The following is a 20,236-nucleotide window of genomic DNA, read 5'->3' on the forward strand; positions in this document are numbered from 1 at the left end:
TATTTTCAGTCCGTTTACGTGCATGGCATGGATGGATGGATGGGGTGAGGTGAGGTGGGATCCTGTCTGGAGGATAGAGGTGTGAGATCCTCCAACTGGTTGGACTGGAGAGAAGGATGTGGCTGTAGAAAAGTTTGAACGCTTTACTTTGCTTTGCTGCGTACGAGATAGATATGGGTCAGGTTAGATGTGGTATTAGCACCTGTCCTGATTCTCATTTCTCAGAGGGCGACTTCACGGAGTAGAAGAGGGTGCGTGGATTGGTGGAGCAAGCAGGCCCTTCGTATCTGAGTTCTGTCTGAGCTTGGAGCTACTTGCCCCTACATGCGGTCATACACGGCGTCTTGTATTGTATGCTTCTGAGCGTCACCGTGCTCGTGGTAGGCAATGATTCAAGCAGTCTGCGAGGGGCGACTGACTCCCCCTCACGGCCCTGTGGTCCCGGATCTCAGATTCCTTCCGAGAATCTATCATCGCACTCGCGTCATTGCCCTCGCACAGAGCATCATCGACTGACTCGTTGTCGCCACTACGTCTTACTGATGGGGGTAACGATGTACGAACTCTAAAACAACCGCATGGGAAGGATTTGGAATACTAGCCGTGAGTATTGCCGCAGATGTTGATTTGGAATTACGAGTTATGTGGTTGTGGAGGGTTACGGGAGAGGCGGTAGAGACCTGAGCAGCGTCGCCTTTCTCGATCAGCAATTGAGATCGATGGTGACGAGAGACCCCTTTGGAGGTACATTGCGAGAACAGATGCGTGTGACACGAGAGAGAGTCTACCACTGCCGCACTTCTTCCGAGTTGTTGGTATCCTTGTGTGCTGGGAAACACTTCGCTTCAAGCTCTGTTGAGCCACTCCTCCCTCGTTCACCAACCTCCCTTTCTAACCTGCTGACCCTTGGTGTGACAAGGGTGACGCTCCAAAGCCTCACGATTCCTAGGCCTCGATATATTTCCCCGGAAATCGGCCAAACCTGGGACTTCCACGACGAAAGCCGCATACTACCCTGGCCCACTTCCTAACCGAAGGCACACTCTTGCTCCTCCCTGCTTTGCAGCATCTTGTACAACCATGCCGTCAAAGTGCCAATACTATGTATCCACATTCGAGCCAAAGTCACCCCTTTGGAGGAACCCATGCTGCAAGGGATGTCGGGAGCTCTTCCGATCCGCGCCACTGGCATGTATGTCTCACGAGGACTCCTTTAGGTGTCGCTAAAAATCCTTTAGAGGGACCAGGAGACGCAGGGGGGTTCCGTGTGCATCATGGTGCGAGATCCGGCGATCGTTGCATAGATCTGGAACCACGGGCGCGGTATCGACAGCTGCAATTCTCAATGTTGCGACTGGCAGGGCGCGTCAAAGTGAAGGTAGAAGGTTTGATTGGTCGGAGGGAGATGCGCGTTCGGAAGAGAGTGGGCTGGGCCTTGCATCTTGGACCTGATGACTTCGCTAGCTGTAACTAAGTGTTAGCTTCAGCGGGCCGTAGCGAGATCCCGTCCGATCTGGCGATATGCGTGGATCTATTGGACTAGCTTCAATTGGGATGAACGCGTAGGGGTCGTTTCGCGATCGTAAGTGGTGTGTTCAGACATAGCGAGGGTAAGAAGTCAGCCTCAGCTGCGTCACTATGGTTCGATGTAGTCCAAAGGTTGGATGGTTCTTTTTTCTGTGGTGGCCCAACAGTATTGCAGCATGTGGAGGCTCTGGAAGCCAGCCTTGCGGCATCGAATCGGCAGGGTAATGCATGCCGACGCCTCGAAGTCGGCGCTGAGGTGGTTAATGTAGACCATGGGATGGATGCGCGCGGGATTGGATAGATCCTCTCCGGATGGTTATCCGTCTCGCTTACGCATTGCTGTATCAATTGGTGTGTCTGCGGCTTCTTCTGTGGCAGCTGCAAGTATCGTACGATTTCAACCTTATATAAAAGTGGGCGCCGAAGGTCGTGTGACGTGCATCATACTGTATCTCAGTCGGCTCCGGTAGCCAACCTTGCTCGGTGGGGTTTGAGATCCATTCGGATGTCATGTTGAAGCGACATCTTCCCCGATCAGAGAAGTATCGGTGGAGGTACTCTGGCGACCTTGCCTTTTTCCCACCGGCGAGAGCCAATGCCGACGGCAAGTCGCGGCGGTGCGTGCGGCTTGTTTGATTAGTCTTGATGAGGACTACCACAACTACCCTGAAACAGGCGAACACGCGGTTTTTTTGCGGTTCGAGATGCAAAAACAAAAGCCCATGTGTCACCGAAAGGGATCTCGGCGAAGTGGCTTCGGAAGTACCTCGTCCCCATGGTACCTGTCAACTGCCGATCTTTTCCCACGGGAGTTGTGTTTCGCGAACAACTGTCCTTAAACTGTTAGCATTATAGACTCGGCCAAATCCATTGTGAAGCAATTGTCGCATGCGCTGATCATCGTTCGACGTGCGCCGGAAAGTGCCTTTATGGTCATGATCAGCGAGAAAAAGAATCAGAATCAGGAGATGTCTTCTTTGTCATACCTCATATCGGCGTATCTATCCGGCGAAACATTCCACTCCGCGGGACAGAACGCTGGAGACCCGTCCGAATGAGGTACATGCCATAGACTCGCATTCACGCTTGCACATGCATGTCCACTCTCAACACCGATCAACGGCCCCATAATAGCCGGGAAACCTCCCCCGTTGAGTTCGGCGTGGCTCCGTGACATCAGCGGCCACTTTTATCAAACCCATGAATAATAACGCGGAGCCGATAAAACGCCGGGCGGTGCTGTCGTGCAACGTGACACGGGTCACCGATGAAATGCTTCCTTTTTGGGCCTATGGCGGTCGAGCTTCAGCCCGAACGCCTGTCATCCGTCACGGCGGAAGCGAAAGACTAGCGTGTATACCAGCCGGCGGACCGATGGGGGGCTTTGAGGCGGGAAGACCGACGTGACGGGCGTCGCAATGCTCCTGTGAGACCGGTTGGGCGTTGCTTTTTCTGCAGCGGCTCGAGCTGCACGCCAAGCGCTGCCACCCGGAACCAGCCACAGCGGAACGAACCAAGTAGTGGGAGTAAATTGGAGCAATCGAGAGAAGAGGCTAAGGAAAGTAATCTTCGATGATGCCCTGATGTCAGCTGGGGAGGGATATACCCTCACGGTAAGGGGAAAGGTTTTCAATCGCCTGTGCTGAAATCCGTCGCGCCTCCAGCCACATCCACCTATCCCGCACCACCATTGCTCCCTCGTCGCAGGAAACAATATAGCCGGCTCGACAAGTGGGGAATCGTGACCGGCATTCCATGGACCAACGGCGAGTATTGGCTATGCGTATACCGGTGTCAAGTGACAGGCGGACCGCCGCCCACGCACAGTCAAGCCGCAGGCAATATCGCAGCGTTGCAGTGTGATGAGCGTTGATGGCTGCGCGAAGGAAACAGGTGATGATGAGTGGATGAGAGGAGACGAGGTGATGTTTTCTTTTGCTCGAACCAATGGCTTAGTAATGACATCATCCGAAGCATCTCCCAAGAGGAAGGTGCTACAGATGGGAAATGAAGGAAAGAGCTAACCTGCCAATGGTCTATGTGGGATGCTGCTAATAATGCTCCCCTAATAAAACAACAGTGTAGTGAAGGGACTGACTCGAACGCGAAAGCGGAGCAGGAAATCCGAAATCCGAAACAAGATAATAAAAACACGCCCACACGGACGATGGGGCGGACAACAGAGCAGGGAAGCAAGCTACCTGGCTTCGCTACTGCCGGCCCAACTCCTCCATCCCTCCATCTCCGTCTGCTCCGCGTCGGGCCCTGCAATCGCTGCAACGCTTTGCGGGGCATCATGGCCACCGGAGGAGAGGTGGAAGGGGAACGTGTATTGCCAGGCCGGGGCAGTAGGCGCAGCTGGCCTCTGCTGCGATGTCTGATGAGAGAAGACAGGGATGGCCTGCGAGTGGTCCGACATGTGCGAGAAGCTCAAGGCCGGCTCTGAAACACTGGGGATTGGAGCTGCGGGCCGAGCCGCCCATGATGGATAAACGTTCGGGTTGCCGGTGGGATGGTGAATCGGTTGCGCGGCTATCGCCATTGTTGGTGCGGCGAACTCAGGAAGAGCCTGCAATAAGGGTTGTGATCTGGCGAATAGAGGCATGGTTTTCTCGTAGGGTGGTGCTGCTTCCAGTGCGTCTTCCCGAGTGGTGTCTCTCTTGGTCGCCGAGTCTACCACTACAACCCCGCCCGACACCCTTGCATTCAAATTTGAATCCTGGTGCTGCTGTACCCGTGCGCATGAATAATGATGTTGAGGAGCCGCTGGGGCGGGAACATGGTGGTGGAGTGATGGATACGAGTGATTCCGTGAGTGAGGCGGCGGAAGCTGATGAAGGCCCGTGGATGATCCATGGAGGTCGTGATGTTGATGATGATGTTGCTCGTGCATCAAGCCCGTGGGTGATGGAGGCGATGTCGGAGACGTCAGACCCTGTGGCTGGGACTGTTCCTGTAATGGCGCTGTACAAAACGTCGCGTATCGTAATGGTGCCGATCCTGGGGCCGATCCTTGTGCTGCCTGCACCTGTTCCGAAGATCGAACATCGCGAGCCCGGTCCTTCGCCCGCGCCGGCTTCCAGTCGTCGAATTGTGTTTCCTCGCCCTGTCTTCGCTCCCGCTCTTCCTTGACTTGCATCGCTACCGATGTCGTACTCCCCATGCCAGCCCCTGCCGTGGCCCAGGTTATCGGTGCGAAGGCTTCGGGAACAAAAGATTGTAACCCAGGGTCCTCCAGCAATAGCATGCCTGTGTTGCCCATGACCGTGTCATGCTTGACTGTTGAACCCTGCATCGCCTCACTTCCAACGGCTCCCTGCATTTCGACATCACAGCCTGCATTTGCCCCTCTTGTGGAGCTGCTCCGTTGCATTCCGACGTTTGCAGCCCGCTGTCTTCCCAGCTCGGCCAGTCCCCAGCTTACCCTCTCGACAGCCATTGAGGCGAGCTTATGCACACCGTTGTTATCCAGCTCCCGGAACACATGATATGCTTTCTCCACTCTTTCCATGCGGCTGAGATCTCCAGTCTCCATTGCATCGAGCACTAGTATCATGCACGAATTGAAAGCTTGCTGTCCCATGGTCCAGCAGATCTGCGCTGCGGGAACGCGAGCGTAGAAGAAAAGAAAAGCTGTTAGGAGATCTTCGGATGACGACAAGACTAATGGGCGTCCCCGGAGTGAGGCTTTCGATGACGCCGTGGGAGAGGGGTGCGAGGATGATGGATGGTTGGCCGCAGGAAAGGAGGGCAACGGAGCCCTGGCCGTCGAGGAGGGCATTTGGTGCGATATTGGTTGCACCGCCTGTTTTTCGATCCGTTGACGGTTGAGTAAGATGAGGTAAGTGTGAGTCTTGCAGTAGAATACTAGGGAGTGTAAGAGTGCCGTCCAAAGTACGCTGGAGAGGGCCGGGAATGACAAACCAGCAGCCATGGCTCCCAGTGGCCATTCCGGTAGTTCCTTGCCTTCATCCAGCCACGACTCGTCAAATTGAAGCATCTCTGGCATCGTGTCCAGCAATCCTTTTAGCTGATCGGTAAACTCGTCGATCTTATTATTGGTCAAGCGGTCGCTGCTCAGTATCTGCCGTGCCAGTAGTGTGAAGTGATTTACGAACTCTCCAAATCGTAGCATTTTCGGGTCAGTCGTCAGCTCATACGGCGGAGGGCAATCTCCAAGTCCACTGATCCCCAGTGGTCGGCCTAGCGTCATGGAGTACTCTTGGTCCATGTGCAGCATCCACCACCACAGAGTCTGGCGTATAGAGATCTCCCTTTGCGTCGGCGGTGCGGGATCGAGGTATTTGGGGTGTCTATGGAGACCGATCGAGTGGGCCAGCCTGATGGTAGTTCCAAACAATGTCCAAGCATCCAAGAAGCGGCCGCTGTTCGTCAGGAATGGACCGATCATGAGGAGGGCCTGGATACCGAGGAGCGTCGGCTTGTGCATGAAAGAAGCCATGCGTAGTGCTTGCATGGCTGCCGCGACTAGAGGCCCTGTTAATCAGGTTTGGATGAGAGCTACCTCGAGACACTGACTGTAAACGTTGCCTTTCTGCAATTCCTGGTCCATAACATCCGCTTTCCATTGACCGCCGGCTTTGTCCCAAGCAGAATGTTGAGAGCCTAGCGCGAGGGCTGCGAAGAGCAGCGCTAGCATATCTGGACACATCTGGGCATTCCTTTCCGGATCGGACAGGAAGCGCTCGACCTCGCTCCTCGTTATCTCCAACGGGACATGCGGGAATGCGCAAATGTGGACACGCTTCTCAAAGAAAGTGAGATACTCCAATAGTTGAGCTCTGGAGGGGAGGCAGCGCAATAACTGTGGAATGCACTCTTCTGGCGTTGCTGGGAAGAGTGTAGGAAAAGGATGAGGTGGTGGATTCTTGGTGGTGTACATGTCCGGACCACGAGGCATCAGATGAGCGAGAGACTGTGTGGACATTGGCGCAAGATTGATAGTGGCAAACTACCCTGCGGTCAGCTTGCCGTCGTTACGACCGCGGAGAACTCCTACATCGGTGATGACATTGGCGAGTCCTGGGCTTCCAAAGTAGATGCTATCAGACCACTCGGAGCCTTGAAAGCGTCTTTGCCTTGCGGCACGACGTTTCTGCGATGAACTGGCTGGGCGTTCGCCGAGCTGCGAATCTGGCGATGCAGCGAGGTCCGATCCATCATCCTCGATCGGAATTTTGCAGGCACGTAATCGCTCCTTTAGACGAAGGTTCTCGGCGCGGAGCTTGCGAAGCTCGTAAGACTGCTGGATCGGCGCATAGTCGCCACCTTCTGCAATGAAGTGGCACTCCTTGGGTGCTCCACGGGCACAGCATGCTGAGCACGGTTTTGTACGATCGCACTGTGCTTGAAGTCAGGCCACACGGTCGCTAGTAAGCAAGTAGAAAGCGGGGATTGCCTGGCTTGTCGTTAGCTGCTGGATGCTCACCTTGACTTTTCGTTCGCGGCACTTGGTGCACGATAGCAGCTGGCGCGGTTGCTGGGACTGCTGCCTCCTCCTGCTGCCTTCGGCTAGGGCGGAAAGCTGGTCGATACCACCGTGGATATTCTCGGTAGAAGAGGCCGCAGTCCTGGGGAGGTTGAACACATGAGCTGATTCACTCATTTTGGCTTAGAACTGACACGTAGCGCCAATCAAAGCGGAGCGTGAGATGGGTGGGAGGCGAAGGAGCAGTTGCGAGTGGTGTGCAAAGACTTAGGCCGCTCGGAGAAGTACGGACTTGACGACTGAAAAGTTATATAACCACTTGCCAGAGACGCAGGCAGATCGCGAGAGTCGCCTGCGATTGAACTTAGGATGGGAAATCTCTGCCCTATAACGACGCTGCCGGAAGAAAATATCCTAGTCTAAAGACCCATGATTAGTATATAGGCTTCTAAAGCCTCACTTCCCCACCATGGGTAGGTTCAATTGGGGAATGGAGAGGCGTGCCGAGAAATGAAAGTCGGCGGGCTCTCACCGAGATTTCGACTGCCAGATCAGTCTCCCTGCATGGCAGCTACGGGGCTAGCATTTGTCAGAAGCCATGATCGAGTCACACAGGAATATCGCCAAGCGGGTGAAGCCCAGGATGAAAGTGGGTGAGGGAGACCCAGGGACCTGGTCGGGATGGTACATGATACAAGATCTGGCACCTTACCACTTAGGCGGGCCGATCCTAGACCCTTCCCCCTCCATGCGGGAAGCTCTACCAACCTGTCGGATCGCTTGCCTCGTTCGCGCTTTTGCTGTGCTTTTTCCATGTCGCTTCCAGAAAAATAGCAAGGTCGCAGCCAAGTTGAGAGGGCGGAAACCTGTTGACGGCTAGACGGATAGCCTTGGTTTGGATCGTCCTCCGTTGTTGGTGCCATATATGGCTTGCATGTGGCTTGCATGGGCTCGTGTTGACGACCCTCGCTGATCCTCTCCACCGCTGGATCGCGTCCTGTCAAGCGCAAAGCCCTCATCCTTCCCGTGCCTGTCACTGACTTCAGCCTGCAGCTAAAAAGGCATCCAATTCCCGTGGTTCTCGGAATACAGAAAATCGCAGAGCTGACGTTGATGGCTCTGGGTACTGTGTCGCACCGAACGCCTCATTCCCGCCATTGTGGAAACCACCGCCCTTTGATGTCGTTCTCACCGAGAGCCGAACGAAACCCGCAACACGGTCAACTGCGCAGGGTACCGCCTTTGACGCTATGTCAGTCGGTCACACGGTGCACGAAACGATGAGGATCTTTGCAGCTGTCGTGCAACGGAGATGAGCGAGCCCGTCCCCCACTGCTCCCAGGTGCAATGCTTCAATTCAAAGCTGCATCCTACCGCAAACCAAATTGAGATTTTGATATTTCGATTGATTCTCGAAAGCCCCGCATCCAATCATAATTGCTCCGTATCCCGCTGCAGCAGGCGGACCGGCGCTACGTAGATGATTCTGCTGAAGAGGTCTACGTGATGGAGCTTCACCTCCCATTGGTCACCCATTTGATACGTCGTGTCCGGAGCATCTAGCAGCTGAACTTGAATAGGGTACTCGCTCAAATGGGCGACTGTATTCCAACTCGCCTTGGCCCACCTGACCCAAACAGTAAAGGTATCCGGTAGGGGTGCTTCTTTGTAGCAGAAAGCCCGCATAAAAGCTTGGACTACCCAGAAGTTGGTAGCACGCCTTTTCGTCTGGCTGATGATCCTCTCTCTGGGGGACAGAGTGATAATTGATTCCTGCATTTGCCGTTGAGAGAAGGGTAATATGGGACGCGAGGAGTTCGCCAGGAGCGCAGCGTTCAATTTCTTCCCCGTTCGAGCCTCGTACCGTAACGCAGCTTCAATCTGCCAATGCGCAATCATATCACTGAACCGTCGCAAAGGACTCGTCACTTTGAGGTAACTCTGAGCTCCAATGATCTTGTGGGGAAGAGGCGAAGAATGCGCTATGGCTCGGCCCAGTGCCTCAATATAGCGAAAGCCAAGACTGGGTGATAAGGAGCCGTGCTTCTCCATATAGGGAAACACAACCGTCTTTTGGAACTCTTCGAGCGATACCGTGTTTGGAGGTTCAACGGTGCCACGAAACATCACCGGAATGCTTCGCTCAGCACACCAAGACGCGGCAGACTGGCAAGCGAGCATCATCATCTCTTCAACGATGTTGCTGGAATCGATGTCAAATCGAACACTGGTTTTGCGAGTCCGTGCGGTGATTTCAATGATGGGATCACCTTGGATATGGCGCGCTTTGTCGAGAGAGGGAGGGTTCCAAGTCATGCCAGCTTGCTGGGAGTTTTCAAAAAGACGTACCTCGCTATCTCTGATACCAAGCCGAATGCCACCAGCCGCCTTGCGAGCTTGCCATAGGGCGCCAGTAACAGTGTACAAGTCTCGCAGGTCTTCAATCTGGTCAGAGGACAGCCTAGGCCGAGACCGACTCGTCTCTAGCGAAGGTAATTCGCCGCCGACGACGAGCTTCATCACTTCTTCTTCGATGTTCTCGCAAAGATAGGCAGAGACTTCAGCGGGTGTGATGTTAATGACCTTACGAACTATGCCATGCTGAATTTTCGACTCCAATATATGGCCAGATCGATCTACACGCGAGCTGAACGTGATGACGGGCCGATTGCGATCGAGACTGAAGTAATTTTGAGTGGCCCATGATGGCAGCATGGGGAACGAGCGCTCGGGGATGTAGACACTTTCTGTCATGTGTGCAGCAAGCCCGGATAAGACATGGGTTTTGTCGAAGAATGCGGTCGGGTTGGCTACGTGGACGTGTACCCAAAACTCAGATTTCCCTCCTCTGATTCGCTCGATGGAGAGTCCGTCGTCTACTTCTTTAGCATCCGCAGAATCGATGCAGTATACGGGTGTTGAGCCCCAGTCTCGGCGCATATCTGCCATTGCGTCGCGGAAGTCTGGATTCCTCCTTGTCGATTCAGCTTTGGTGTTGAGAAGCTCGACATTACGAGAAAGGCGGACCGTCGGGAGCATTAGTTGTTCGTCGTAAATGGCGCGGTTCTCGTGGGGAGAGATGACGCCGATTTCCTGTAAAAATAGCTGGCCCGTAGCTCTTCCCATTTCCGGCTGAGAGCCCCCCTCATTCCGAATCGAGTTTTCGTAGCATCCGGTAGCATGGAGGATCGAAGTGCAAGCGGAGTGAAGATTCGGCATGCCTTTGAACTGATTCGTAAGCACCCAGGCTTGCAGGAAATTGATGATCTGCCTGTCAGCACTCGTGAAGTCCTCGCCCCAGGTAGTTCGCATTGCAGATGACTGGCTGGTGATGGCAAAGCGCATCTTGCTAGGTCCCACAAACCCAGGATTCGGGTCGCGGTATTTCCGGCTGATAGCGATGAGCCGACGTGCCTTGTCGACAAATTCTGCTATATATGTCGCGCCTTTGCTATGTTTGCGAAGTAGATGGCCATCTTTGTTTGCGAATGACGCCTCGTATTCTCGGTGCTCTCGGATCCAACCCTGCACCGTTTCCACCACCTCCACGTCGTTCTTGGGTCTGATGGCGAACACGTTGGTCAAGCGCTGGCTGCGGGCGTCTGAGCGAAAGCGGAACTCATTGTGGTTTAATGCCTTTCGCACAGCGAGAAGGGCTGCAGGCGAAGGTGCCCATGCCGGGTCGCCTTTGGCGAGCAAGGTCTTTGCGATTTGTGCCAGAGTCATCATGCGGGTGCGGGTAGCATCGGCGAGCACAGAGTAAGCAGTGTCGAGTACGGGAGCATTCGTGCGGTATATCCTCTCAGATTCGGCAGTCAGCTGCTGGAGAACGTCCTGCACGGGCCGTCCAAGTTCTCGTGGGACCTGAACGGGATCTTTTAGAGCTATTCCATCAAGCCCTGTAGGCATATACGGCGACAAAGGTGCGAGAAGAGCGGGATCGATGCAGCCAGGCACGGCAAATGAGATGCTGGTCAGCCTGGAGTGGCACCATCTTCCATTGACTGAGAAGAACTGGCTAGTGAGGTCTATTTGCTGAACGAAGACAGCAAGCACTGGCTCGCGCCCGGGCACGCTACGGTGGGTTAGCGGGTATGAACACAGAGCGCGGAGCATTGAGTACGTACGATAGCTCGACGACGTCCCCGGGCTTGAGAAAAAGGCCAATGGTGATGAGTTCTTCGTCCTTGTTGTCCTCTGTCATTCCAAATTCGTTTTCGCCGTCGTCTTCATCCGCCTTGGTGCCATAGTTAAGCTTGCTCAGGTTGTTCTGGATATCGCCGCGGGCTGGATGGTTTTCAAAGGCATTGAGAGTCTCTTCATCGGGCCCACCAAAGTGCTGCTGCCATTGGTGCAGGCGCTCGCGGATGGGCAGCTTTTGCTGTAGCGAAGGGTGCAACAGCGCTGGGTCGATGCGCGGGAGGGCACTCGCAGAAGACAGGGCGGCCTGAGAGGCCTGGGAGGTCGTCAGTAGAATGCTACGGAGAGCTGGATGAGTGCATGGACATACGGGTCGAGTGGCGTGGAAGGCGCGACGCTGTGTGAGTGGCGGCGCTGGGTCTGAAGCGATTCCGGTGCGGAGTAGGGCTCTGTGGGCAAATCTACGGCGCTGACTTGCAAGGCGCCACCGGCATTTCCAGCAGACGTCGCCTGCTGGCCATGAAGCGCGGGGGTACATTTCTCGGTGGGCTGGTGAGTAGTGAGTGGTGAGGCCGGGAGCAGCTCCCCAAAGCTTAGAAAAAAAGTTGGAGCAGCCCGCGGAGGTGGTCCGTGCTCTCCGCAAGGTCGGCCCCATCGAAACTTGTGTCTTCCGGCCTCACCTTCTCCCGCGACATCCACTCTCCTCGATAAGGTACGTGCGCTCTGCAACTGTGCCCATCTAATCCTCCTGTTATGATGATTTTCAGATTATAGCATGTATTATCCGACTGGCGCTTGCGCCCGTGTGCGGAGCAAATTCTTCACTGATCTCTCTGTTGCGCTCTTTCCGCATTTCTTCATAGTGCAGCCTTCAGACTGACGCGTCTCAGAATCGGCAGCATGGCCCCGGCGAAGGCGCCTTCCGGCCATTTCTCCATCCTGTACTTTGCGGCCGCCTCTACGCTCACAACGAAATCGAACGAGCATCTCCCTGCTCCGCTCGAAGCTCGCCATCTATTCGCCAAGCTCGAGGAGAAGTATCCTGGCATCAAAGAGAAGGTGCTGAGTAGCTGTGCCGTGACGGTCAACTTGGAATACGTCGACATCGATACCGAGGATGCCGAGCAGGCGGATCTGGTTATCAAAGAGGGCGACGAGGTGGCTATCATACCGCCTGTGAGCTCTGGCTGAGCTTCGCCGGCCATGACCGCAGGATGGTACTATATCCGCCTGAGAGTGGATGGAGCTGGGAGTGTGTCGAGCGAGCGCAGAGCCGTTGATAGAAGCGAGATTTGAAGGATCTACAGGGCGCTGCGAGGCATGGCAGGCATCGTTGTTTGCTACGACCGAAGGCCTGCGGATAGACGATCCATGGAAGGAACGAGCCGCGGCCTCTAGTGAGGAAGGCGCCAACGACGAGCAGGTGCGAGGGTGCACCCGGGCGCGGGGGCAGCGGCTGGCGAGTTTGCTCATGGCCTTTGAAGGATAGGGCGAAGAGGTGCCTGGTACTGCCTGCTATTCTGTAGTAGCTGAGTTTTCACGTATATCAGGCTGACAGGCCTTCCGTACATTCTCGTGGTATTTGATGTGTCCGGAGTGGCGCCGACTGTTCTCCGCCTACTATTGTTCAGGAAGAACTCCCAAGGTTCGGTGTAGCGCAGCAGCCCGACTTGCCTTCATTCGTTCGATGTGAAAGACCCTTTACTATCCTAATGTGCGCATACTTCGCCGCCAAAACGCCAGAGTCGCCGCTTCAAAAAGTGCTTGGCGTTGGAGTCCCGGCCCGGATGTCTCGCTTATGTAACCGTTTCCAACTCCACTCGCCCAGTCATCAGAATCGCCGGTGATAGCACTCTCCGACGCCGACACGATTTTCCCGCGACCTGGAGAAACACAACATGACGGATCCAATTGATCCCCGCTTGCAGTACGCTTCTTCTCTGCCGCCGCGCACCCTCGCGCAGTCCTACACAGCGGGACCGCCGCTCCACACCAGCCCGACGCCGTACTATCTCCCCACTCCGACCACCGTATCCCAACCCCCGCAGCTATCGCAGGCCCCGCAGAGCAACCTCGACCCGGCCCTCGAGCAGACCTCGCCAAATACTGTCCACGACGTTTCGCATGACGAGGATGACCACGAAGACGGCGACCATGATGGGTACGTCATCACCTGCCCAGGGAGCATGCCGCCGGCCGACGCGGCGTGCTACAAAGCCGGACAAGCGACGGGGCCCTGAAGCGCTTCAGGACGCTGCATCCCAAGTCGCTGTTACTAGGCGCAGAGTTCCTTCGGGTCGCCCTGCCATGCTCCCCGGCGATGCTCACTCTAGGCGGCGACGACGTAATCGAGCCAATGCTGACTTTGCGCGCAGAGCTCACGAAACTCCCGGCTCCGCCAGATCGCCAGCAGACCTCAAGCGACCCCGTGCCTGCGATTCCTGTCGCGGACTGAAAGTACGTCGACAAGTCGTCTCGTCCGAAGCATGCCGGGCTGGGCTGACCACGTTTAGGTTCGATGTGACCAAGATAACCCAAACCAACCGTGTAAACGATGCGCAAAGGCAAACCGGACATGGTAGGCGCTCTTTCCGTGCTTCTCGAATATAGCTAAACCCCTCCAAGCATTACTACACCTCCGACCAGGAAGCGCCAGAAGAAGGCGGACAGCCGCGTTGCCGAACTCGAGCGCAAGATCGACGCCTTGACCGCAACATTACACGCCCAAAAAGGCGGCCCCCAGGAGATTCGGCATCATGGAGGCATCCCGGAGTATGAAGGCAGTCACAATGCCTTTCCGGAAGGCTCATTTCGCTTGGGCACGCTCAGCCATGACTGGTCCAATGGTCAGTCAGGTCAGAGTCGATATCCGGATATCCCGCCGGGCTATGGCCCAGCGCAGAACATACAGCGGGGTCCAGAGCCGAAGCGAAGGAAGTTGGCTGATGGAAATAGTCACCCCGTAAGCCTTCTAAGTTGACTCGGCTTGTCTTCCGAACACTTTGCTAACGCGTAACCTTGCAGACATTATCCGAGGACATGGAGATCATCCACCACGACTTAGCTGAACATCCCGAGATGAAGCGCACCAACAAGAAGGGGATAAATGCGGACCACTCGTACATCAATACGCTGATCGACAACCTGATGACCCCCGAAACCGCTGAACGCATCTTCTCCCGATACGTCAACGAAATATGTCCGCACTTTCCGGCAGTACCTCTACTGCCCGGCACGACAGCACGGGAAGTTCGGGAGAAAAAGCCGCTGCTTTTTCTCTCTATACTCGCCGGATCATCACACGGAAGTACCGAGCAGCTTGTTTCTCAAGACGTCCAGCGAGAATTAACTAAGATGCTAAAGGACCAGTTTGCCGACATTATTTGGCGCAACGGCGAGAAGTCGCTCGAGATCGTCCAAGCGCTGCAAGTAGGTGTGCTGTGGTACCGACCGCCGCTGCACTACGAGCAGCACAATTTCTACATGATGGTAAATTGTGCCGCTGTTATGGCCCTCGATCTCGGTCTTGGGCGGCGAAATACCCCAACGGTCATGAAGCTTGCGGTTGGACCCTTCAAGCGATGCCATCCGAATGCCAGCAGCATCGAAGCTCGTCGGACGTTTCTCGTATGCTACTACCTTTGCATGAGTATCACAATGGTTCTTCGACGGCCCATTCTGCTGCGATGGACCAAGTACATGGAGGAGAGCGTGAAGATCCTCGAGACGTCTCCAGAAGCGTTGCCCTCAGACAAGATCCTCTGTCAACACGTTAAAATGGCTCATATCGGCGAGAACATTTCCTCGCAGTTCTGCATGGACGATCCTTCGGTGGAGGTGGCCATATCAGAACCGAAGGTCATCTATGCTTTAAAGATATTCGAGAACGAGCTTCAGCAGCTGAGAGACGAGGATGCGGCGGTGTTCCAAGAAGTCGATCGTAAGTCGATCCCCTCAGTCTAACCGCGAGACATTACTAATGACCCTAGCTGCCTTGCGTTTAGCAGAGCATGTCACGAATCTGTACGTGCACGAGATCGCTCTACATCATAACCAGAGCGCAGCCGATTTCCAGCCTCCGTTTCCCTCGGAAACCTTCGCCTCCGGTGTTGGCAAGAAAGAGGCTATTGGACCGGCACACATAGGTGCTCTCGGCGAGTGCCTTACGGCAACCCATGGTATCTTGGACACAATTCTAAGTGTCCCGCTCGACATTCTCCTGACACTGCCGGTCATCTTCTGTAAGTTTTGCCGTGTTCTCTGGGACGGACTGTCATTAACGATGATAACGTAGGTGTGCGCGCCATTTACGCCATCGTCTGCCTCATGAAGATGTGGGTATCTGTCACAAGCTCCGGCGAAGTTGGCAGCATCATCAAGAAAGAGCATCTTCAAATCGAATCCTATACCGAGCGCTTGGTTAACATGTTCAACGCCATCGTGTCTCGCGATGCACAGTCGCCACACGGGAAGTTCTACTTTGTAGCCAAGCGGCTTCAAGACCGGTTCGCGCATATCAAAGAAGGCGCTTCCAAGACCGAGCAGTCATACGATCCCACCGACGGCTCGCGAACGTCGGCGGGCAAAGCCTTGAAATCGCATTCGCGCTCGCGCCAGTCCTCCCAGAACCAAACTCCACTCCACCTCCTATCAGAGGTAGCGATGGGTAGCAGCAACACGCCTGCCTCCCAGCCGCAATCGCAGTCACAACAACAGCAGCAACCCAATATGCAAGCTCAAGCACCACAGCCGCAGCAATCGTTGCAAGGCTTCTATCCGGGAATGCCTACTCAGCAGAGCACTACGGATTTGGTGGGCATGCCGCAAGGGAACTTCGACCCAAACTTCGACTTCACGCAGTTTGACCTCAGCACTGGGTCTGATGCGGATTTGTCGGCACTCTTCATTCCAGATAGCATGCTTTGGAATTTCGGGCCAGAGCCTGTCATACAGGGTTATCAAAATTTCTAGGTATGAAGCTAGGGTTGAGATGCAGAGATTATGATGTATGAATATGTAGTGTGATACTATATCTTTAGGGTGTGAAGGCCCTCAGGCTGGGTTACGATATGTCAACGCTTGTCATTCAACAGCGGGTGAGGGATGGCATATCTAGCAGCATAACTATACTCATTTCTAAGCATGTGCAATGAATACTCAGTGCGGAAATGCATATACATCTAGATATCTAGCCGCTGTCTAGAAGGGCCAATTAGCTTCGCCTTCGTCCGTTGTGACACGCGGCGGCCTGCTGCTGCGTGCGCGGTATTACTTTTGGTAGACTCACCTTCGTTGATGGAAGAAGGCTCATATCAACCAATCACGCTGCTTGAAAGGCGACAGATTGCGTCATTCATCGCTCGCCGGAGCTAACCGCCCCACGCTCCGGAGCTAACATCAACTTCCCACTTCAACACCACCAGGCCTAAAGCCCGCGAAGGCTGACTACTACGGACGGTGGGATGCTGGTCGGGCTTAAAGGGGGGTTGCATGCAACTTGAATGATGAATGTACAGTGGTGGCGTTTCGCACGGCCGTTCGGGTGCATTTTGAGCCCGCCCGGAGACGCTGGCGTCTTCATGTCCGGTCCGGTGTCCTGCGAATGCAGCTTTGCTGTAAAGAGCTTGGAGTGAGGAGGGAAAGATGGGGGTATATAAGGGCGCTGAGGCTGCTCTGAGGTTTGGATTTCATTTAACCAGTTCTCCCAGTTCAACGTCAAATCCCACAAAGTCTATCTTCAACTCATTGACAAGTCCCTGCATGTCCGACAAGATCTCTAAGCTCATCAACAAGCTCCCTCTGCACAAGCACTCCAACACCGCCGAGAAGCCCTCTTCCAAACCCACAGCCGCCCAAGCCCAACCCTCAACCATGGCATCATCGCCAACCCCCTCCCTCGCCGGAAAAGTCGCCCTCATAACCGGCGCTAGCAAAGGCATCGGCGCCGCCACTGCCCTCGAACTCTCCTCCCTCGGCGCAAAAGTCGTCATAAACTACTCCTCCGACGCCGGTCCCGCCGACGCGCTGGTCCAGAAAATCGGCGCCGACAGGGCCATCGCGATCAAGGCGAACGCGGGCGACGTCAAAGACATCGAGAGACTGGTCGACGAGACGCTCAAGTGGGGCGGAGGGAAGATCGATATCCTGATCCCGAACGCCGGGTACGCGCCTACGGATCAGGATCTCGAGCGCACGACGGTGGAGCAGTTTGATAGGGTGTTTGATATTAATGTTAAGGGGCCGTATTTCTTGGTGCAGGTACGCAGCTCTCCCTCTCTTTCTCGTCACCCCACGCATGCTAACCCCGAACGCAGAAAGCAGCCCCCCACATGCCTCCGCACTCACACATCGTCCTCCTCAGCACCTCCCTCTGCAACCTCTCCAGCATCACGCCCAACTACCTGCTCTACGTTTCGGCCAAGGGCGCCGTCGAGCAGATGGTGCGCATCCTGGCCAAGGACCTGGGCCGCAGGGGCATTTGTGTGAATTGCGTGGCGCCGGGGCCGACGGCGACGGAGCTGTTTTTCAAGGGCAAGAGCGAGGAGCTGGTGAAGACGATTGCAGGGTGGAATCCGTTTGGCAGGTTGGGGACCCCGGAGGATATTGCAAGGGCGATGGCGTGGTTGGTGGGAGGGGGGAGTGGCTGGGTGAATGGGCAGGTGCTGAGGGTTAATGGGGGGATGACTGTTTAGGAGAGGGGGATTGTGGGGTTGGTGGGGTTGCGCTGTTGTGACGGGATTTTTCTGTGGTATCTGTTCAAGTACTCTTCATGCCGTTTTCTTGGGGCAGCGTGGCTTGCTCATTCATGTGTCTCATCTTACACCGGCCATTCTCAGAAGCGTCTATAAAATCTCCTCTCGGCCTGCCATTTCTTCACTTCACTCACATTTTCCATGGGCTCAGCAGGGTTCTAAAACCCAACCTAAAATGGCTCTATGGGGCTCCTTTTGTCTAAAAAAGAGTTTCCGCAACACCGATGTTGCCTCGAGCTCCTCTCTAAACCTTCCTCAAGCAGCTACATGTTCCTCGGCGGCGTTCTTGTCTCTTAAAAAGACTTGGGCATTTGCTGGAAAAGCCCTCCAACAAGTGCTATGCCTCGGTGAAATGCCCGCCCGCTTTGTAGTTGGCGTTGCGGTTTCAATTAGTCGCGAGGATGTGGTGCTTGGACCGCCGGAACCCAGGTGGATCTTGTCGACTCATCCGATCTCCGGCTTCGACGTCCCTTGCGTCTATAAAAGCTTCTTCCTCTCTTGATTCTTCCTCTTCCACGCACGCGGTTGTCCCTTGTACTAGAACAAAACAGCTGTACAATCCATGAAGTCGAGCTCCCTCGCTCGCAAATCCATCCACCCTTCGATTATGTCGCCTGCTCTGGTGCGCGAGTCCAAACCGCAATGCTTAAGTAATTATGTCTGCGGTGTGGCGTTCGTGGAGTCGACGTTAAAACAAAGGAGTGCTAGAAAAACCAAAGAAAGAGCTTCGCCTGCGTTTGTGCAAAGCTTGAGGTCGAAAATGATTAAGAAGATGGCGTGATGGGCGGCTCTGCGGAGCCGCCTTCGACGCTGTTCTCGGACTATAGAAACTTGCCTTCTCCGCCCCTAGGGTTTTCCCTCCCACGCTCAAAGGTTTCGCTCTCAATAAAATGAGTTCCAGGCAGCAGGAATGGCGCTGCCTCCGCTCTAAAATCGTCGAAATCGAGAAGCATGTTGTGTCCCGCCTGTCTTCTGTAGATCGCAGTACTTCCGAATATAGTGCCAGTATTTCGATGCGTGCGCAGACTAGTGGGCTACCAAAACAAGTGGCCAGCCTGCGATGGAGCTCCCCCTCGTACCAGAAAAGCGCGAGTAGGCGATGGATGTCCGTTCAATTCCACGGCTTCAAAATCACTCCTGCGGCTGACCTATGCCTGTCGCGTGGAAGGCCTGGTGTCTGGGAACAGTGACACCTTCTCAAAGTGACTAGATCGAGCATATATGTGGTTCTGGAGCAATCCGAGTGAATGATTCACAGCCTGGGCTCATCCTAGATGAGAGCCCTCATCCTAAGAGCCCAACGCCGTTGCTCGCCTATAAATTCCCATTCCTTCCTCTGGCCTTTACACTGCCACAGCCTCACTCTTCTACGACCTCTAAAATACACATTATATCGAAGTTATGAGTTTTCGGTCGAAAACCTCAACGCAAACATGTCGATGGCCTGCTTGGGGAATCTCGCGTGCCAAACTCTCAATGGTCTAGAGAAATGTTTGGGTACTGTGCGGGAGACTCAAAGAGAACAAAGCTAAATCGATGTTTGCAGCTTTGCTTGAAAGTCTCGCAGGGGGTTGATAGGCGTGTGGGGCGACCATAACCCTAAGGGGGTAAAGCTTATGAAGTGAGGGAAGAGTCTTGGGTTGGAAATGGGCAGGCATTAGGTTGGACTTCGAAGTCATGGAACTGGGCCCGCAACGTCTTACATCTTCGGGTCCCGTAGACTCCATTCTTGGGCCACTCTCCGCTGTCACTGCGCTCTTTCCACTCTGGCCGAGGTTTGGGTATATGCTTGCCTCGAGAGGTGCTTCCTCCTCACTTCACACTTCGTCCTATTTCTATCGCCATAACAGACGGGGCTACTAAAAGAAGCGGCAAAAAAGGCCATGAGCTGGAGGAGGAACTTCGGATCTTAGGCTGCTTCGGAAATGGATCACTAGACACATTTTAAACACCTTGGCGGTACACATTATGTTTTGGCGTCTCTTGAGCTTCGACCACTGCGTGGTCACCATCGACACTCTGTTCTAAATTCAACCATCATTCCACTATATATACTCTCTAGTCTTCCTCGCTTTCTCTTCACATTCAGCCCCCGCCAGGGCTATGATTTCCATTAAAACCATTGCCAATGTAGCGTATGGAGTGCTTCTTGATCCGCTCAAATTGAGGAAATCACCATAGTATGGTTTCGCCGCGGCCGCGCTTCCGAGTCCATAATGACAATCTCAGGATATGCATGCGTCTCTGTAGCTAAAATGCAGCGGTGTTGTCACCAATATGAATGCTCTGGGTCTTAGCCGAAGGAAATAGCCGCATTGAGAATCAATGGAGCTCTTCTTTCTTTGGATCCCTCGACTGAGAAGCGGAC

The 20,236-nt window shown here is 54.6% G+C and overlaps 7 protein-coding genes across 7 annotated transcripts; 3 read left to right on the top strand and 4 right to left on the bottom strand.

Moving 5' to 3' along the window:
* Positions 1–1,930: 1,930 nt before the first annotated feature.
* BU26DRAFT_520588 (uncharacterized protein) lies at positions 1,931–2,752 on the bottom strand. Its single transcript, XM_033829325.1, has 2 exons — positions 2,514–2,752; positions 1,931–2,452 (listed from the first exon to the last, which is right to left on the bottom strand). Exons 1-2 carry the CDS (start codon positions 2,702–2,704, stop codon positions 2,425–2,427), a joined length of 219 nt encoding a protein of 72 aa, XP_033682421.1. The 5' UTR covers positions 2,705–2,752; the 3' UTR covers positions 1,931–2,424.
* Positions 2,753–3,504: 752 nt separating this feature from the next.
* Positions 3,505–7,340, bottom strand: BU26DRAFT_347851 (uncharacterized protein). Its single transcript, XM_033822399.1, has 4 exons — positions 6,977–7,340; positions 6,548–6,889; positions 6,067–6,499; positions 3,505–6,015 (listed from the first exon to the last, which is right to left on the bottom strand). The coding sequence occupies exons 1-4, from the start codon at positions 7,151–7,153 to the stop codon at positions 3,725–3,727; spliced, it is 3,243 nt and encodes a 1,080-aa protein (XP_033682422.1). The 5' UTR covers positions 7,154–7,340; the 3' UTR covers positions 3,505–3,724.
* BU26DRAFT_347844 (uncharacterized protein) lies at positions 7,341–8,201 on the bottom strand. The gene has a single exon (XM_033822398.1). The coding sequence runs from the start codon at positions 7,993–7,995 to the stop codon at positions 7,528–7,530; it is 468 nt and encodes a 155-aa protein (XP_033682423.1). The 5' UTR covers positions 7,996–8,201; the 3' UTR covers positions 7,341–7,527.
* A 206-nt stretch (positions 8,202–8,407) lies between these two features.
* On the bottom strand, positions 8,408–11,654 carry BU26DRAFT_566400 (RNB-domain-containing protein; the record flags this gene model as incomplete). The annotated part of the gene is made up of 3 exons (XM_033833516.1): positions 8,408–11,051; positions 11,104–11,432; positions 11,487–11,654. 3 exons carry the CDS (start codon positions 11,652–11,654, stop codon positions 8,408–8,410), a joined length of 3,141 nt encoding a protein of 1,046 aa, XP_033682424.1.
* Positions 11,655–11,825: 171 nt separating this feature from the next.
* BU26DRAFT_520591 (Molybdopterin synthase sulfur carrier subunit) lies at positions 11,826–12,692 on the top strand. Its single transcript, XM_033829326.1, has one exon. It carries the CDS (start codon positions 12,017–12,019, stop codon positions 12,305–12,307), a length of 291 nt encoding a protein of 96 aa, XP_033682425.1. The 5' UTR covers positions 11,826–12,016; the 3' UTR covers positions 12,308–12,692.
* Positions 12,693–12,853: 161 nt separating this feature from the next.
* On the top strand, positions 12,854–16,254 carry BU26DRAFT_459673 (uncharacterized protein). The gene is made up of 7 exons (XM_033825013.1): positions 12,854–13,277; positions 13,492–13,573; positions 13,630–13,694; positions 13,742–14,078; positions 14,141–15,056; positions 15,106–15,357; positions 15,411–16,254. The coding sequence occupies exons 1-7, from the start codon at positions 13,015–13,017 to the stop codon at positions 16,085–16,087; spliced, it is 2,592 nt and encodes an 863-aa protein (XP_033682426.1). The 5' UTR covers positions 12,854–13,014; the 3' UTR covers positions 16,088–16,254.
* Positions 16,255–16,987: 733 nt separating this feature from the next.
* BU26DRAFT_430334 (NAD(P)-binding protein) lies at positions 16,988–17,808 on the top strand (the record flags this gene model as incomplete). Its single annotated transcript, XM_033823874.1, has 2 exons — positions 16,988–17,374; positions 17,431–17,808. 2 exons carry the CDS (start codon positions 16,988–16,990, stop codon positions 17,806–17,808), a joined length of 765 nt encoding a protein of 254 aa, XP_033682427.1.
* Positions 17,809–20,236: the final 2,428 nt, after the last annotated feature.

Source organism: Trematosphaeria pertusa, assembly GCF_010094035.1.
Source record: "Trematosphaeria pertusa strain CBS 122368 unplaced genomic scaffold BU26scaffold_9, whole genome shotgun sequence".
NCBI classification, from domain to species: Eukaryota; Fungi; Ascomycota; class Dothideomycetes; order Pleosporales; family Trematosphaeriaceae; genus Trematosphaeria; species Trematosphaeria pertusa.

What these genes read in the sequence shown, in the direction of transcription:
- BU26DRAFT_347851 (XM_033822399.1), bottom strand. Translation starts at nt 7,153, where the DNA reads ATGAGTGAATCAGCTCATGTGTTCAACCTCCCCAGGACTGCGGCCTCT. An exon ending in TCGCCAATGTCATCACCGAT is followed by an intron (nt 6,500 to 6,547) that starts GTAGGAGTTCTC and finishes ACCGCAGGGTAG; the next exon opens with TTTGCCACTATCAATCTTGC. An exon ending in GCAGAAAGGCAACGTTTACA is followed by an intron (nt 6,016 to 6,066) that starts GTCAGTGTCTCG and finishes CAGGGCCTCTAG; the next exon opens with TCGCGGCAGCCATGCAAGCA.
- BU26DRAFT_347844 (XM_033822398.1), bottom strand. Translation starts at nt 7,995, where the DNA reads ATGAGGGCTTTGCGCTTGACAGGACGCGATCCAGCGGTGGAGAGGATC.
- BU26DRAFT_520588 (XM_033829325.1), bottom strand. Translation starts at nt 2,704, where the DNA reads ATGTCACGGAGCCACGCCGAACTCAACGGGGGAGGTTTCCCGGCTATT. An exon ending in GATAGATACGCCGATATGAG is followed by an intron (nt 2,453 to 2,513) that starts GTATGACAAAGA and finishes ATGACCATAAAG; the next exon opens with GCACTTTCCGGCGCACGTCG.
- BU26DRAFT_520591 (XM_033829326.1), top strand. Translation starts at nt 12,017, where the DNA reads ATGGCCCCGGCGAAGGCGCCTTCCGGCCATTTCTCCATCCTGTACTTT.
- BU26DRAFT_459673 (XM_033825013.1), top strand. Translation starts at nt 13,015, where the DNA reads ATGACGGATCCAATTGATCCCCGCTTGCAGTACGCTTCTTCTCTGCCG. An exon ending in GAAGACGGCGACCATGATGG is followed by an intron (nt 13,278 to 13,491) that starts GTACGTCATCAC and finishes CTTTGCGCGCAG; the next exon opens with AGCTCACGAAACTCCCGGCT. An exon ending in GGTGTTCCAAGAAGTCGATC is followed by an intron (nt 15,057 to 15,105) that starts GTAAGTCGATCC and finishes TAATGACCCTAG; the next exon opens with CTGCCTTGCGTTTAGCAGAG.